Raw genomic sequence first — 16,901 nt, forward strand, 5'->3', positions numbered from 1 at the left:
AACTGAGGAAAAACCCACCCTGAAGGACCCAAGGGCGCGCCCTGGGCAGTCCCTGAGCGCTGGAATAGGAAGTCAGAGAGAGGCAGAGTAGCAGTGCCTGTCTCGCTGGCCCCAGCCCTTCTGTAACCCAGCCAGCCCTTGTTATTCTCACTACGAGCAGCTCTTGTGCTCAGCAGGCACAGTCTTTACTGGGGCTGCAGCAAGAGCTGTTCTTATCTTCTTCCCCTATCCTCTCCCCACCCCTCTTTTACTTTTTTTTCTTTTATTGCATTGCCACCCAAAACCTTGCTCCAGAGACTTTTCCATGCCTTGGTACAAGAAGTATCACTGGAACCACGAGCACCGGTATTTTAATACCAACACCTCTGGAGAAACTGTTCTTAGCAACCAGTCAATCATTTCCTGGCTTTCCCCTGCTCACCTGGCTGCCTGTGCAGGTGAGGAAGTGCAGCCTCTCAGGCTCTGCCTCAGCCATGCGTGTCTGCACGGGGACATCAGCACCTCTGCAGCTTCCCTGCTGCCTCCCACTCATCTCTGAGCCGTAGCTGCTCAGCAGAAGGTGTGGAAACGGCAAGAGTTCTCACCTGTACTGCACTCTCAAAATATATTTGCTTTGCAAACTTAAATACTGAAAGCCTGGCTAGGGCTTGGCCGCCCCTCAGGGAAGCACAGAAACCTGGGGAGTCTCTGGCTGACTCCAAGACCCAGGGCAGCCCAGGGCCACCAGCATTTCCACTTCTGCAGAGCAATCAAACGTGTGACAGCAACTGCCACCCTACAGCCTCTGCCAAAAAGAGAGTTATAGAATTGCAGCCCTGGGAGCAGAGAATCCTGTTAAATGAAACCACTTCGTTCCCAATTTATGTGGGGAATGGTGAAGAGGGAGAACCTCCAAGGATGTTTCTTTGGCAGAAAACTTCACCCCAAACTGTAGTTCTGAATTCCACACTGACTTGACACACAGCCTTGGCTGAAGCATTGACCTGCCCACTGCCCGGGGGTGCTTTGTTTCAGCCTCCTCTCTCTGTAACGGGCATCTGAGGAAAGCACCAGGCTCTGCTCAGGTAACTGCACACAGCCTGCAGCCCACTCCACTTTTCCTGATTGCCTTTGTGAATGCAATTGGCAGGGGCAGCTGTTTGTAATCATGTGTATTGTTCCATACTGGCTTTTCTAGTATCTGTTAAAAAAAGGCAATTTCTTTACTTGTTCCCAGGACCTGCTTATCACTTTTATCTGCCTTCTATCAAGGTGCAGATTATATCGCACTCATATCCAAACCCAGCTACACACAATGACCAGAGCAGAACTCAGTGTAATCACAGTAGTGATCAGAAATTAGAATAGTATTGGAAATTCATGTTCTGGAAAAGAAGTCTAAAGGTTTCATTCCATGCAGATGATGTTCATCTACTAAACTGATGCTGATGTTCATAGATCACACATGATAAATGCCACTTGAGATTGAAATCCTTGCTTCACAGGACAGTTACAGCTTAGCCAAAAACAAGACACTATTCCCTTATTCTTCTGGCTGCAAACCTCTTTAAGTCTACTCTTCCACTTTCCTCAAATCCCACAAAACTTTTCCTTTATTGTTTCCATGGTCACTATAAAATGTAAGTAACCCCACAAAGAAACAATACACACTTCTAAGTCAAGATTCTGTGGACTGTTGCTCTTGCATTGTCTGGTTTGTTTTTCTCTGTCACACATCTGTTTATGAGCATCCCTTGTTAGGATATCCTAAACTTAGATTTTTCTGCTTAACAGGAACTGTACTGAAAAGTTTTTCATGTTTCAGCTGTCTTTAATCCATATTGAAACAAGTTAAAATGATCTCTTTTTTAGCTGCCTCACCAGAACAGATTTCTTAAAAACCTCTGTGGAGTTCAGAGGTATTTAGACCCTTAATCCCCAATGAGACTAATGGCAGAACTATAGCCCCCTTAATTATAGCTATAACTTAATTATAGCAGTAATTAAGTTAAAGCAGAAGTAACAACAGGATGCACTAGAAACAATCTACCTTCATCCTTCATTTGAGACAGAAATAAATCCTTCTTCTCCTGTCCTCCCCCTGCACATGTGATATACAGAGAGAGGGGTGTAGGGACACCCCTGCAGCAGTGTGTCCCTCCCCTCCCCTCTTTGTTTAAAGTTCCTTATTTGAGAGTAAAGTCACCTACTTTTTTTTGTAATGTAATCAAACTGAAACGTGGCCAGAACGGATATTTGATCACTGTGCTTTCACAGCACTTAGAATGATAAATCCAGGCACCATTACCTAATAGATTTAGACCTTGTGGGTAGCAGGCTTTCTAAGGAGCTACCATGGTGTTAAACAAGAATTAACAGCATAGTGAAAAATGGTTTAATACCAGGCAGACTAAAAAGGCCAAATTCTTGAAGTGGACAGGGGAACTTTGCTGTTGTAAGTATATATTATAAAGTTGGCTTTTTGCAAGACGTGTGCTATATGATTAATAACACTGTGGTAAGGATATAAATTTTTATTTCTGCTATTAGTAAAGAAAATCAGGCATAGTGGCAGTAGTTGATATAGTATGCTTAAACTGTGTGTTTGGTCGGGATAACATCCAGTGAACATGTAAAGAAGACCCTGCTATTGAGATACCAACTATCAGCATCCACCATCTGAAGAAAGTATGGACCAAGGCCCAAACTGGAGGTGATAATGAAGATACAGCCCAGAAACACACCTGTTCTAAAAAGGCAGACACAAGGAGGGACCATGCAAAACAGTTCCTGGAACATGGAAACTAGTTTAAGGAAAAATATGAATATTCAACAGATGATTCAATAGAAAGGGTATTTAAAGAAAGCCTCTGAAATAGCTGGTTGTGGACTTGGCTGAATGCCAAGTCACCCGGCCAGCCATACTTCCTTTTGCTTAATCTGTTTCCTAATTTTCTTATTTTTTTATTAAACCTATTTCTTAAAAATTATTAGGAAAGTGAAGTCCATTTTTCACAGCTGTGGTTGCTGTTTTGTTAATGCACACTCCGCTCTAGTTCTTATCTTTAAAGTCCGTGTGTCTTTCATCACGTTCCTTTCAAAATTACCCAGTTATTTTACTACCTACCCAAACACAAACATGCCACCAGCAGAGCCACTGGGTGGGTCTGACTGCCTGATACCACACTCAGTGAGCTCCTCTTTACAAGAAGTCCAAGGGAATTCTTGCCTTGCATAAGAATTCCAGAAAAAGAGAAGGCAGGCTTCCTAATTAGAAACACTTCCTGTGCTTCTAATGCGGTGTTTCAATTGCACTTACAAGCATTGGAGGGCAAAAGCACTTTATTGTCCAAGCTAATTAAATGCTCTTTCATTCTGCTAAACCTTCCTTTGAGAGCACAAATTAAGATCATTTACTATGTTGCCTCCTAAAAGCAGTGGAGAAGGCAACCAGTTAATGTCACATAAAGCACCAAAGTGCTGTTGGATGGCAGCTGCCACTGCCGTCCCACTCCTGACTGCAAACAAAGCCGGAGCCAGTGAGCTCTAGCTGTCAGCCAGCTGTGCCCTGAGCCACTGAGCATCCCTGAGACGGACTGCTGCTGCTGCAGACCCTCCAAAGGGAGCCAGAGACTGCCACAGAGCACCAAGGCTGTCATGCACATCAAGACCGAGCAGAGACCTGGCTCACTTGACAAAAACACTGCGCACAGAAAAGCAGAGCCAAACCAGCACCTGAACATGGGAAATTTGTAAAGCAGTGCCCCCAGATTTAGTAAGGACTAAATCTTATCCTTAGGACACCTTCACTGGTCACTTGGGTGACCTGAAACCCCATTTTTAGCCTTTTGCGTGGCCATGATGGACGAAAGTAGAAACTTTCCAATACTTACCCGAGCTGAGTTACCTCATCACCACCTGAGTTACCTGCCCTCAGGACTCAGTTAATGCCAGGCCTGAACAAACAGTGCCCTTCCAGCACCAGAACAAGCCCAGCTGACACAGCACCCAAAGTCTAAACTGCACATGAACGGATACCCTTGCTGTAATCAGGTGTGAAGGTTCCCACCCCCATGTCTCAGAGGATGCAGCTCTGAGAAGAAGAGGCAATTCAGCACTGGGGGAAAAGAAGAGAAGTATTTTTGAAACTTGGCAGAGAGGAACTGAAGTTTCTAAACTAAGGATGTTCTTTCTGCCTCAGATGTAAGGGGTTTAAAGAATGATGAAATTTGCATCTTATCTCTATCCCTTTTGCTTTCTCCAAACAGTCCTAGAGGTATAAATATAGAATCCACTGCCATCAAGAGCCAGGAGCCTCAATATTTTATGCAGAAGGCAGCAAATGAATTAGCCTTTCCTACAGTTAATCAGAAGTGAAGTGTGCTGTGTTATCCCAAGTGTTACCTTGGTTGGAATCTCACGACTGCTTCCTGGCATTTCAAAGCCACGTTCTGTGCATAGTTATTAGCTGAGGATCCAGCCTTCCCCTGCCACTCTGAAAGGCCTGGCAGTGCACACTCCAGCTCCTGCACAAAGAGAAAAAGAAAGAAAAGCTGAATGCGCCCTGTCAGTACCAATCCAATCCTAGCTAAATATTTTGCTTCAGGAAAAAAATGCTCCATGAGACCAGATGCTGGTCGAGGATCTTTGTTATTTTTTGGTATTACTCTGGAAACAACTGGAGAACACAGAAGATACGAGGTTCTAAACAAAGTAGTATGTAATTTCACTGGAAAACAGCTTCTGAAACCAAAGCAGACTGTAACTTTTATGTTTATTACTTAAATGACAGATGTCAGCTTCAGAGCTAAGAGGTTCTATACAAAGAATTAATTTGAAATTATTTACTCACACATTATTAAGATTTTATTACTTGGTCATCATCAAAAAAAAATCTGGCTGGCAAAGGCAAGCACAGTTCACCTAAATAAGATACGTAAATTTTAACCATTTTCCTCTTTCCCTTCCCTAGGATATGTGTAGCTTTATGAATAGAGTTTTACTCTGGGGGGAGGGAAAGGCAATGAGGGGGAAAAAAGTCACATCACTCAACCTGCTACACAGAAAATAAAAAAAGGCAATTTAGTCCAAAAAACTGAGTAAAACAACAGGAATGAGAAAAGTATCCATTGTACTCCAAGCTTTTGAAAACCAGTTGTAGGTCTGTGTAAAGATATGTTTGGCACATCTTAGTTCACTTACCAATGAAATGGGTTGTAATATTTCCTTTGCATTGCAAAGATCTTTGAAAATGTGATAATTAAAGTGGGACTTTTTTTCCTACCTCTTTATTAGCTTTTGTAATCCAATATTTTAGTCTGTTTAAAAAATTAAAATACAATGTGCTCTGCAAAACAACAGAGCTCCCTTCCCTGCTAAAGCAATGTACCTGAGTTTGCTGCAGTTTCAGAGCTTGGTTGGATGCATGAAAGTCAAAAGTTTGGATAGGACTGTTCAGATGGGAACTTGCAGGGCGGAGAGAGCATGGCAATTCCAGGTGCTCTCTGCTGGATGAAGGGGAAAGCTGAGGACAAAAGCACGTGTTGGCAATAAGCCCTTGCCTTCAGGCTGGATGTCTGGGGACTTGGGCAGCTTTGGGGTTTTTCCGTATTTTTTCTCCTCATTTGTGTCTTTGGTGCTGCTCATAAAATCATGTCGTTAGGGTGTTAACAAGTAACACCAGGGAAACACCCTTGTTGGAATCTGTTTCTAAAGAGCAGTGAAATTCTGATGTGTTACAGGCACCTACAGCAAAACCCCGTCTTCTACTGCATTTTTGTTTCCTTTTCACTAAAGAGAGTGACTTCTACAATGAAGTTGCATCATAATAAACATAAACAGAGTATACCCAGGAATTGAAGCAAAACTTGCAGACTGCCTGATGTGTTTATGCGTTTTTGCAGCTGATGTGTCAACATCAGCACTGGCTTTTTGATTACTGTGCACTTAAAATCACAATTTCGGTGTCAAATTATTGGAAGTTCTTTGACATCCAAGCATTTTGCACACTTCATTTATACTCAAAATACAAAACTTAACTCAGCAGTTTTCAGTATTCTCATCTCCAGGCACTGATTGCCAAGCCACCGTTTCATTTTTATGGCCATTTACCTTGATAATAAGACTTTAAAACTGAACTTTTACTGTCTCTGCCTCTTAGCTAGGAAATCTGGTGTCCTTTTGTAATTATGTCCCAGTATCAATAGGGAATTTGAGGACGACTCATTCAAGAATCCATACTCATGACTGTGCACCAAAGGTGTGTGACAGGAGAAAGGAATGGGCAAGGAAAGCAGACTTTCTATTTTCACCATCTGTTCTCACACTCACTCCCTCGAGTACGTTCTGGGCATATGCTTCCTCACCTTTGAAGTCAAATAAATCCTAATTAGTTTGATTTCCTATAGATGGGTGTTGCAGAATTGCTAAGGAAGCTCATGGAACTGTGGGAAAGATGAAACCAAATAGCTGGAGTACAGCACTGCAGTCACATTCCAGCAGCCTCCTCTCTTCCCATACTCTGTTTGGAAAGGTTACAGCTGCCTCCAGAGCCAGCTCCTGCCCCCAGGGAAATAACTGCAGGTAACATGCAAAGTACAGCTTTATTCTGGTGACATTTTGTCATCTGATAAGTGGTCAAGTGATGTCACCTGATGCTGCTCTTTTATTACACTTGGGTTTTTTAATCATCAGTGTAAATCTAATAACCTTTTCTTTGTGAAGACCAAAGGCACATGACCACAGGGCTACACTTATGCCAAAAATATCAGAGGCGCAGGAATCCCACTTCAGCCAAGAGCCTTGTGAAGCTCAAAATCCTCAAGCTGGCCATCTTTCCTCTGCTTGATCACAGCTGTCTGTTCCCTCTCCGTGACCTTTCTACAACAGATCCTCACAACTAGAAAGGCACACAAAAATGGTTCCCATCCAAACAGACTTTAATCCTTCCAACACACACAGCAAACTTATTCATCTTCCAATAGCCTCTTCTAATTTTCAAGGGACAATTCTCAGTAAAAGCAGCTCATGGGCTTAGAACGCATAAGAGTGAATAGCACACAGTTCCTTGGCTTATCAGAGCAACACCTTTAACAGAGATTCTGTCACTGCTCTGCTGTCACTCTTTCTGATGCCACAGAGAAGTCAGGCTGGGGAAGCAAGGAGGCTGCTGAAAAAGCACTCTGTCAATAATCTCAGCTAAACAAGGATGAACAGTTTAATGATGACGTGCAGTGCATCCCAGTTTTCTTTCATAGATGCATGTGCTGAGAAAGTGCTGTTTGTCAGCTGCCTGGGGATACATCATCTCTCCCATCCAGTGGCTTGGTGGCAAGGGGCTTCACCAAGGAATGTCCACGCACTTACAGAGTTTCATCACTTCTGTCTTTCCTAAGCCAAGCCCTTGAGTCATGTGAAAGTTATCTGCCTGGCACTGTTTTTCCTTCCAGAGGCTGCATGCTGAAGTCACACTGGTATTTTATGGCAGTCTAATTCTACACTCAAAAAGTTTCCCACGAAAGAATTTCACCATTTCCAGTTAACCCCTTGAGGCCATGTAAAATGCCACAGAGCAGCAAATCTGTGCTGTGTTGGCTTTTGTTGGGTGAGGGGCACAGGCAGGGCACACACAGGGCGCTCAGAAGCGGCTGAAAAAATCAACAGATGACCTATGAGACAGACCTTGCCCCATTTGCTGCTTCCTCATCATTCATCTTCCTGCTCTGCCTCCACTTGCTCTTCACAGAGCAAAATTCCCATCACTTTTTCTCTTCAGCTGATAAACATGCACACCTCATCTCTCTGCAGGTTAAATAATATTTCCCAGTAATGCAGTACAGTCACAAAAAAATAGCCCCAGTTATTGCTGTATTTCTGGATGAGCTCCAGAAGAACAGGCAGGAAGCTTTGGGCAAGAGATTGGCATTGATATTCCAAAAGAGACTGTGATAACACCATTTGCTTTTCATTTTCCTTCAGGGAATCAAAAGGACAGTTCTCTCTTAGAAGGTAAAACATTCTGTCTAAAATGATGAAATCCCATTCTAAACTTGCTCCAAAATAATTCCTAGTCTATCATAGGTTTGAAGCCCTTCAGAAAGGGCTCTGCAAATTTCTACCCACAAACAAGAAGGGAGGAGAGACAAAAAGCAGCCAAATACGTTTTACAGCAAAGAAGAGATGGAAATACACACATCTCTATTTGTGTATGCACAAATTTTATGTAAACACAGACATCTGTATGTGCAGATGTCAGGCCTTGTGCCTACTGCAGACCAACAAATCTACCAATATTAATATAAACTCTCTTGGATATGAGAATATTTCCAGCTGAGGGTTAAATCTGCACTAGAGCTCTACCCCTTACACCACACATACAACACGATTTGGGAAGCACCGGGGAAGAACAGAGGCATTTTCAGCAGCTGCTGAGAGGTGGAATTCTAGGGTCAACAGAGCAAATGTACCTCCAGATAGAGCAGCAGAAGCTTCCTCATTTCTAGTCTTTCTTAACACCTTTTAGAAAATTTACAGTTCTGCTCCCCCCAGCGCAGCCTAGAAAGATGGTGGGGGATAGCACTGCTACCAGTATGCTACTGCACTGGTATGGACTTACTGTTTAAATATGAGAAAAATGGAAATCAAGATGAAGGAAAACCATGAAATCTCTCTATTTGCAGCCAAAATGGCAGTGTCAGAGATCCTTTACCAAATAAACAAAACAGAAACTGTCTAATCTAGTGCTGTAGCTACCTAGTTTTTGCATTTGGCACAAGGAAACACAGGGAAATTAAGGAGAAATATTTGCACGCCTTCAGCTATGCTCTCCACTCACTCCTGAAAGCAGTTGCAGCACAACCCTCTCTGTAATTCCCTGGCTGAAAGAAACTGTAATTACAGGAGGGTTGCAGACTGCAGGTCCCTGGAAACCAGGGTAGATTATTGTGGAGTCTCAAATCACACCATGAATTACCAGGGAGTCCCTCTTCGCATTTCACAAGTTGCTCAGACATTGTGCCACAAGCCTACCCCTAGTAAGTTTAATTCTTTACCTGACTTTCCTCATGGCTTTTTCCATTTTCTAGCTTGGCAATGGGCTTAGGTTTCCTCAGCTTTAAGTTGCCCATTTCAGGCTTTAGAGCGCAGTCAATTACAACCTGCTGCTTGTGCTTCTGAGTGTCTTGCAAAGGCAGCTGCCTTTCCTCTAAGACAGCAGAGTTATCCGGGTAATTTTCTTTGTTATCATCGTCTCTGTAAGAAAATAAAATTGAAATGCATCAGGCAGGATTTCAGACACCTGTCAAAACATTATGAAGGAAGAAGAGCAACAAGATCTTAGCTATTTTATGGCATATTGCTCTTACTAAGTTTAGTGGTCTACACACAGTAGTGGATCTAACTACTGTTAGCATTATGACACACTCAGCTGTGGAGCTACTTAAATGTTAGCTTTAGAGGCACTCCGGGCTTCAGACCTACAGTTCACATTCCCCAAATAAAATCTGAAACCATCCTTTTCATGCAGAAGTCTTCCCCCACCCAGTGATTCAAAGTAAACTATAATCTCACAAAAATGTCATCACAGACAATAATTCCTCTCTACAACACACTTCCCTTCTGATGGTCTCTGGCTTCGAGGGCCACTGCACAAAGGGAAGGAGGAAGTCACTCAGAGTAAGGTCTGAACAGGCAGAGATGTATTCTCCTGTGTAAAAGCAGACCTCGTGGCTTGAACAGACACCTCACCTTGTTACTCATGGATGCTTAACCTGGGATCTGGGACAGTTTACAATCCCCACCCAGACTACAATGTGCAAGCTCTCTCCAAGGGGATGTTGCTTGTGTCCGCACACCCAGTCACTCCAGCCTTAGCCTGGTCTCCTGCCTCCCCTGGGAGCTTCTCCGTGGCACCACCGAGTTACCGCAATGCAGAAGGCGAGGCTGCCTGAGGAGCTGGCAGCGTGAGCTGGGCAGCATTGCTGCTCCAAAATCCCTGCCTCTAGCTTAGATTTCAGGTGGGATTTCAGATGTTAGCTTCAGCTGGCAGCATCCTGATGGTTGGCTGGGAGAGTACCTCTCTCCTGGTGTGAAACTTCCACAGCTGACGGAGTCGAGGGCTATTGAATTATATCTCCCTGAATTTTTTTTTTTTTTTCCAGAAAGCATAACTTGCTAGTTCAATGTTTTCTCCTAAGGATTTTGAGCTGCCAAACTCACTTTCCATCTGTGGCCCATCAGCATCCAGATGGATGCTTGCAGGGTGCCTATGGAGTTGAACACCATTGCTGCCCATGCCTTCTGCAAGTGTGCTCCAAGGCAGTTGTTATAGTTACAGCTTTATAGCCCTCGGGCACTCCAACAACGTACAGAAGTGTTGCTAATTTTAAGGTACCCTCTGATTTTAAAGTCTTCCTGAAAAGTTAAGTTGCATACCCTAGCAATGAATATGTACCAACATAGCCATGAGAGAGGCATTCCTCAAGAATACTTCAGTTAAATTACAGTTTGAAGGACTTTTTTTTTTCCCCAGACACATTCAGCAATGAGCATATCCTCACACAGTTGGAAAACTCTGCTTACTACTGCTTTGTACCAGCTGCTGTACAGTAAAATTCAGTGTATAAGCATCACGGCTGCATCTGAATGACAGGAGTATGATGTGAAGTTAAGAATACAGACCGTAATATATTTACTTATATAATAGCAATAGTAATTAATCTTCATATTCATCACACAAAAATACACAAAATAAGTACGTATTTCTCAGAAATACCAACAGCTTTTGCAGTTAATACCCCAGAAATTCTGCATTCCCTTGAGAATAAAGGTTTCTTTCTGATGGTTTAACAGAAGCTTCATTTGCTGCCAATGGATTTCAGACAAAGTTTACAGGAGAGTACCTGGGACTGGAACTGCCTGCTTGATCTTCATGCACAGAGTCTGAATACCCGTCACACCTTGAAAATGAATACAAGATAATTACTGATTTTCTGCCAGCTGCAGAAACTTGGCTTTTAATAACATTACAGTGCAGCTCAAACTATAAACACATTTCTTCTTCTCCTCACGCTTTAGTTAGGGTCATTTATTGCCATAGCTACTCCATGATAGTCCAAATCTCAGAGGAAGAAGAGAATTTGAGATGTTAAGTGTGCACAATTTGGTATATCATTTTCAGACAAATGGAAATAATTACAAGGAATTCAGATGTTACCATAAAAAACACAGGAAAATTACAATAATTTTTGTATTCTAATTGCTTATAGTATACTTCACATTAACCTCAAAAATAATTTGACACAACTCAGGATGTTTTTTCTCCCAAACTCACAAAAATATTAACTATGATAGAGCAGCCACCCTTTGTGAAGCAGGAAAAAGAATCCCCAATTAAATTAAGAAGTCAGAGTTAGTCTTAAAAAGTGAACTAGCACTATTTTTTAAGATACCTGAACAATCATAATCAATTACTTCCTTTAAGTTACAAACAGATGAAGCGTCCTAAAGCTGCCTAATCAAAAGAGAAGTCTGGATAAATAGCCCAAACCACAACCACTGAGAGCTGAACATGACACTGTGGCTGCCTGGCTGAACTTTGCAGGATGATTTAACCTGCAAAGCCCATGAGCAGTCATTCTTCAAATAAACATGCATCCATAAGCATGCACTCCTAAAAAAAGCAAACACCAAGCCTGGCATTGCTGGGGTAGTTGGGGTTCTCTCCTCACCCTCAGTTCATACTCACAGGGCACAGACACTAAGGAGGCCTGGATCTCTTGAAGTTTTCTGGCAGAGGAATCTCTTCATTATGGGGGAACCAGCCTGTACTTTTGCTGACTTGTTAAATTTTGAGAAGAACTGCCCCACTTAGAAGAGAGTACATTAAGTGACACATTCATGGCTCTGCATTGCAATTTGATGGCAAGGGCTTTAATATATTCCTCTTCCCCACCAGTCTTCTGCTGGTGTCTATATCAAAAGTCAGACTGCAGCAGAAAATATTTAAAGGGCCACTCAAGTGTTTACACTTCCTGAATACATCAGCTTATGCATGAAAGCATTTGCTGCTCACAACTGAAGCAGAGAACTACAGTGGCAGATCCCCCTGACCACACAATATTCCTGCAATGAGTGCAGCTTTCCCCACACAGCAAAGTGGGTTGATAGATGGAAGACAGGGCTTGATGTGCAAAATGGAAAAATTCACTGTAGAAATCTGGTTGCCCCTGGATTCCAGTCACACCTTCCCCTCTGGCCAAGACCTGACTGCCTCATGGGAAACAGCAAGGGGTGGACACAGGAAGCACTGGGCGTTTGAATGAGGAAGCCCAGTGGGAAAGGAACCAGGAACCTGGCTGCAGAGCTAGAAGGAATATTTTAGAGGGAGGAAACAACAGAAAGAAAATGCTTCGTGAGGAGACAGTGGCAAGGTCAGCACTGGATGGACAGAGCTCCCAGCACAGACACAGGAGAAGGTGCCACCCCAAGTGAGGCGCACACCGTGGGCCAAGCCACAGCCAGCAAAGTCCAGGGACCCCCTAAAGGGACAAATTCTCCCTCCTGGGTGTGCCTCAGAGAGAGGAGGTGGGAGGAAGCAGCTCTGCCACCAGTTTTGCTACCCCCTCCTCTCAGCAGTCACCTCACTTGGCAGCCTTCAATCCTGAAAGATCACTTTGGCAATGGAGAGCACTCTCTGGACGGACAATGGATGGCTGAGCACAGGTTCAGTGGCCAAGCCAAGTCCTGTCAAGGAGCACTCTTCTTAGCTGGGGGAGCCAAGCTGGCTGTAAGGAGGTGATCTCGAGAGGCAGAGGTCCTAACTCAGCATCCAGCAACTGACAGAAGTCATAAAACAAGACACAACTTATAAACAACAGAAGTGAGTGTGACAAAATGTATTTGAGTAACTGGATGGCAGTAGATAGGAAAGATAAGCAATAATGAGTCAGAGAATACAATGACCGAGACGAAATTTAAAAGATCCTGAGGAGGTTCAGAAGCAACACAGTCTAAAATTTCCAACAGAAATTTTTGTCTGTGCAAGAGTAAATAATGACCAGGAGACTGAGAGCTCGCTCATACAAGGCAGTGCTTGAGGCTAGAACCATAGCAGGACTTTCAAAAAGATGAATTTGTGATATAATGCAAATATCTATCATTAAAGCATGGAGTGCTCTTACCTTGATTTCTTAAAGGAATGTGTCTCCTGTGTTCACGCCACCTGGCTGCACATATCAAAACAAACATGCACACCCTCCTTTCCTCTCACCAGTAACTTGTAAACCTTGCTCTCTAGGTTTAGCAGTATTTAATAGGTAGAGTGATATCTGAGAGTTTGGCAAGTTTTTTTCGATATTTTGTGGGCGTGTAGGAGAGAGAATTCCCACCAACCAAAAAACTGCAGCAGCGTCTTCCTCACTCCAAAACCACCAGAGAATATGCCACAACAACTTCAGGTCAGAAATCTAAACAGGTTGAGGCTTACATTGGGTAGGAGCTGTCTTTTAACAAAACCAGTGATGTGAATCCTCTCCCTTCAGTGCCCAATCCAGCTACTGACTGAGGGATATCTCTTAAAAGTAAGTACATTATTGGTCTTATGGCATGGGCCAGAGTCAGGTCAGAGATGGGATCCCAGCCTGGATGGAGTGTTGCTCTGACTCTGGGTAGTACTGTCTCTGTGTTGCCTCCAGGGTCTCTGGGTTAATGGGACCAGCTTCTTTAACTTTCTTCCATTTTCACCTTCCCACAGGAGCCATTTCAGAACAGAGTGAAAGCTGCTCCCTTTTGCTGCCTTGACCTTTCAGATGCTCACGTGAACAGCTCCCAAACCAAGCTGCATGCATGGCTTGCCGGGAGCTTTGCACCCTCAGGCACTCATCTTGTCCAGAGAAATGTTCCTGAAAGTGCTGTACCACTGGCTTTATGTCACTCAGGAACCCCTGGCTTTGCCTTTGTCACAAATAAAGACAGAAAATCATAAATGAGGATGTCTTGATTTGCATGGCAGGCTCTTTCTTCTGCTAAATTAAAGTAAATCTATTTTCATTTGTTTTCAGAGATGGTCAACACAAACAGCAAGTGCTGAAAGCAGTAAGAATTGTGTGTCCTCAGCAGTTCTCAAAAGCAGGTGATGGGGGACAGCTCCGAACAAGACCTAAGGAAGGCAACTCTGGAAACCAAGTTTGTTCAATTGGACAATGCTGTTCGGATATCGTCGTTCACTAGCTGCTTTTCTAAAAACACTTTTCTATGCCTTTGTTTGGAAATAGAAGATTAAACATGAAATCCTACAAACAAGAACCAGCAGCAGCTGAAATGAGGGTGATCCAACGCCCTCTCATCTCCCCAAGGCACGGCTGCCACCACACTCCCAGCTTGGGTCTAACACAAAGCCCCACAGAGAAAAGCCATCACCTTCAGGTCCCAGAAACCTCAGGGGTGGGGCAGTGACTGCTCCAGAGGAATCTCTACAGGAAACAATGGATGTACTTAGGGACAGAGAAAAGGGAAGGAGTAAAAAAAAAAGAAAAATATATTATCTGTAATCTGGTTATTTTTTCTGTGAAGGGGGAGCAACCCATAATTTTACAGACCACAAATCATCACTTAACTAACAGGAACACAGGAAATTAAAGCAAACAATCATACAAGCAAACAAAAACCTCTCCATGATTTATAAGCTTCAGTTCAACCTTTCCATATCTGTCCCAGTCACACAAAAGGCGTGACTGAATTTAAATATTAAATAAAGCAAGGAATTATAAGCAAGTAAAGCAAAGCAATATAAGAGAGCAAAATTCTTCAGATCCCTTTGAAATATTACTTTTCCTGTAGAGGTTATGACAACACTTAGGGGTGGCTCAGATGATTACAACTTGGCCTGCTTTCAGTATGTCCCCTGTCCCCACAGCAAACAGTTCACTGTCCAGCTAGGGTGTTTTAGGTTATGAGCATTTTAGCAGTGTGAAACTCACCTAATAGACAAACAAATCCATACATCATTTTCCTCCTGAAAAACAGCTTGGTTCCTTTCTGCTGCAGAATCTTCCCCAAAAGGTTTTGAAACAATCAAAAGCATACAAAATAAAAATGCCCAGAACACCAGTACTGAAGTGGTTTAGACTAAAATAAGACTAAAATAAGACAAAGACGTTTCATTTGCAATAGTTCCTAGAGGGTTTGCTTTTCTAACTTTCTAATGTCCCCCCTGGTTCTGTTTTCTCTGTAAAACAGCAAGAAAAATCAACGTATACATCCTCAGGACTATGAAATATACAAAAGGCCATCTAAGGAGTTTATCAAAATGATAACAAAGAAATGACGTTTTTGGTACTTGCCCTATCTAAATAACATATAGGGATTTTTCAAAATATTTCCTAATGATTATTTTTTTTCCTAACGATGCTTGTGGTAAGTACAGACTATGTGCCCTTAGAAAAGACACATGCTTGTGTTTGACAGGATCATCAGCACCAGAAATGAGCAGTATTTTGGCAGGAGGTTTATCCGACACTGAAAATCATGCACTTAAACATGTGCATGTGCACCCAGCATATATTCTCCCCCAAAAAAGGTATTTCACTGCAAAATAGTCACAGAGCATTTAAAGGCAGCTCCTTTATGCAATCCTTCCCATACAGTCAATAATATATTTAGATCACAGAAAACTCAAACAAAATATATGACAAATAGCTTGGGACTCCTCACATACCACTCACAATTATTCTGTATGCTAACTAAACTCATCATTCTTGTTTAAAAATAAGGACATCTTTAAAGTGTTCACTTACTCTGCTAAAGCTGTCGTGTTGAAGGACTTATCCTGAATGCTGAAACAGAAACAAGACAACATCAGATAAATCAGCAAGGCAGGCAGGCTCCCTGTATCCTCCTCAATTGTAGGCACACATGCACAAACATGGCATTGCGAGGCACGTCTCTGTGTGCTCACTCTGCATGCACGGCTCTACCTTGGGCTGCTCTGCACATGCTCATAATCCAGAAACCACAGGGATCAGTCCTACAACACTCACAGAGCCCAGCCAGCAGCGCCCAGCATCCAGGCAGGGGTGCAGGTAGACTGTGATCATCATCTTTTCTAGTTGTAACAGTGTTGTTAACAAAGGCTTAGGTTTACAAACAAATCTGGCGTTCTGTCCTTTAAATGTTTGCTCTCTGTAATTGACTCATCAAATGCAGGGGGGTTTTTTACAGATAGGGTTGCCCAGCTAAGCTGTCTGGAGATTTTCTTGTTCAGTGGTCTCTTACATGCTCAGCTCACAGCCAAACCCCAAAAGATTTTTTGAAAAAAAAAATCTGGCAGAATGGACAGTTCAGGTAGGAAGAGGTTATTAAGCTAACAGCAAGCAGTAGATGAAACAATTCCTGGGAAAGGAATAGGCTGCTGTGCTCCTGCAACAAAATGTTTCTGACCTGATGTAATGTGTTCAGCAGGGTCAGCTCAGGATATTGCAAACTGCCGGGTTTGAGGCAGCAGTGGAATTCCCCCTCCAACAACACCCCTCAAATCCAGAGAATACACTCTTGGATCATCCAGAAATCTTACAGCAACAAAGAAAAAGAAAAATAACAACCCGACAAATAAACAATCTCACTGTTACGTAGCAGAGACGGGAATTTTTGTTGTTGCTGTTGTTTGGGCTGTGGGAGAGAAAGCAACGCAGACAACGCCTTGCGAGCACTCCTGTTTGTGACAAAGGCATCTCTGAGACGCCAGCATCAAGCCGAGCAGGGATAAAGAGAGGCGCCTCCTCCTCCTCCTCCTCCCCGCAGCAGCAGCTTGTGCCTCTCCGTGGTGTTGACACACATTTCCCAGGCAGCAGTGGCAGCCAAGAATCACAGCCCTGACAATGGCTTTTCTTCACCAGCGGCGCTGACAGCGCAGAGCACCTTCCCCTCGT

At 43.2% G+C, this 16,901-nt stretch overlaps 1 protein-coding gene across 8 annotated transcripts in view; it reads right to left on the reverse strand.

Annotated features, from left to right (window-relative positions):
- Positions 1–16,901, reverse strand: part of FAM13C (family with sequence similarity 13 member C) — a 114,007-nt gene that overhangs the window by 31,977 nt on the left and 65,129 nt on the right. For 6 of the 8 annotated variants that reach the window (XM_066191648.1, XM_066191650.1, XM_066191645.1 and 3 more), the window contains 4 exons: positions 15,771–15,809; positions 10,878–10,934; positions 9,030–9,228; positions 4,384–4,505 (listed from right to left, as the gene is read on the reverse strand). In XM_066191648.1, the coding sequence (XP_066047745.1) occupies positions 4,384–4,505; positions 9,030–9,228; positions 10,878–10,934; positions 15,771–15,809 (417 nt within the window). The remainder of the gene's footprint in view (positions 1–4,383; positions 4,506–9,029; positions 9,229–10,877; positions 10,935–15,770; positions 15,810–16,901) is intronic. The other 2 variants (XM_066191644.1, XM_066191646.1) reach the window with 2 other exon arrangements.

Source organism: Chamaea fasciata, unplaced genomic scaffold (assembly GCF_029207755.1).
Source record: "Chamaea fasciata isolate MVZ Bird 193981 ecotype frontalis unplaced genomic scaffold, bChaFas1.0.hap1 SCAF_9, whole genome shotgun sequence".
Classification (NCBI taxonomy): domain Eukaryota; kingdom Metazoa; phylum Chordata; class Aves; order Passeriformes; family Sylviidae; genus Chamaea; species Chamaea fasciata.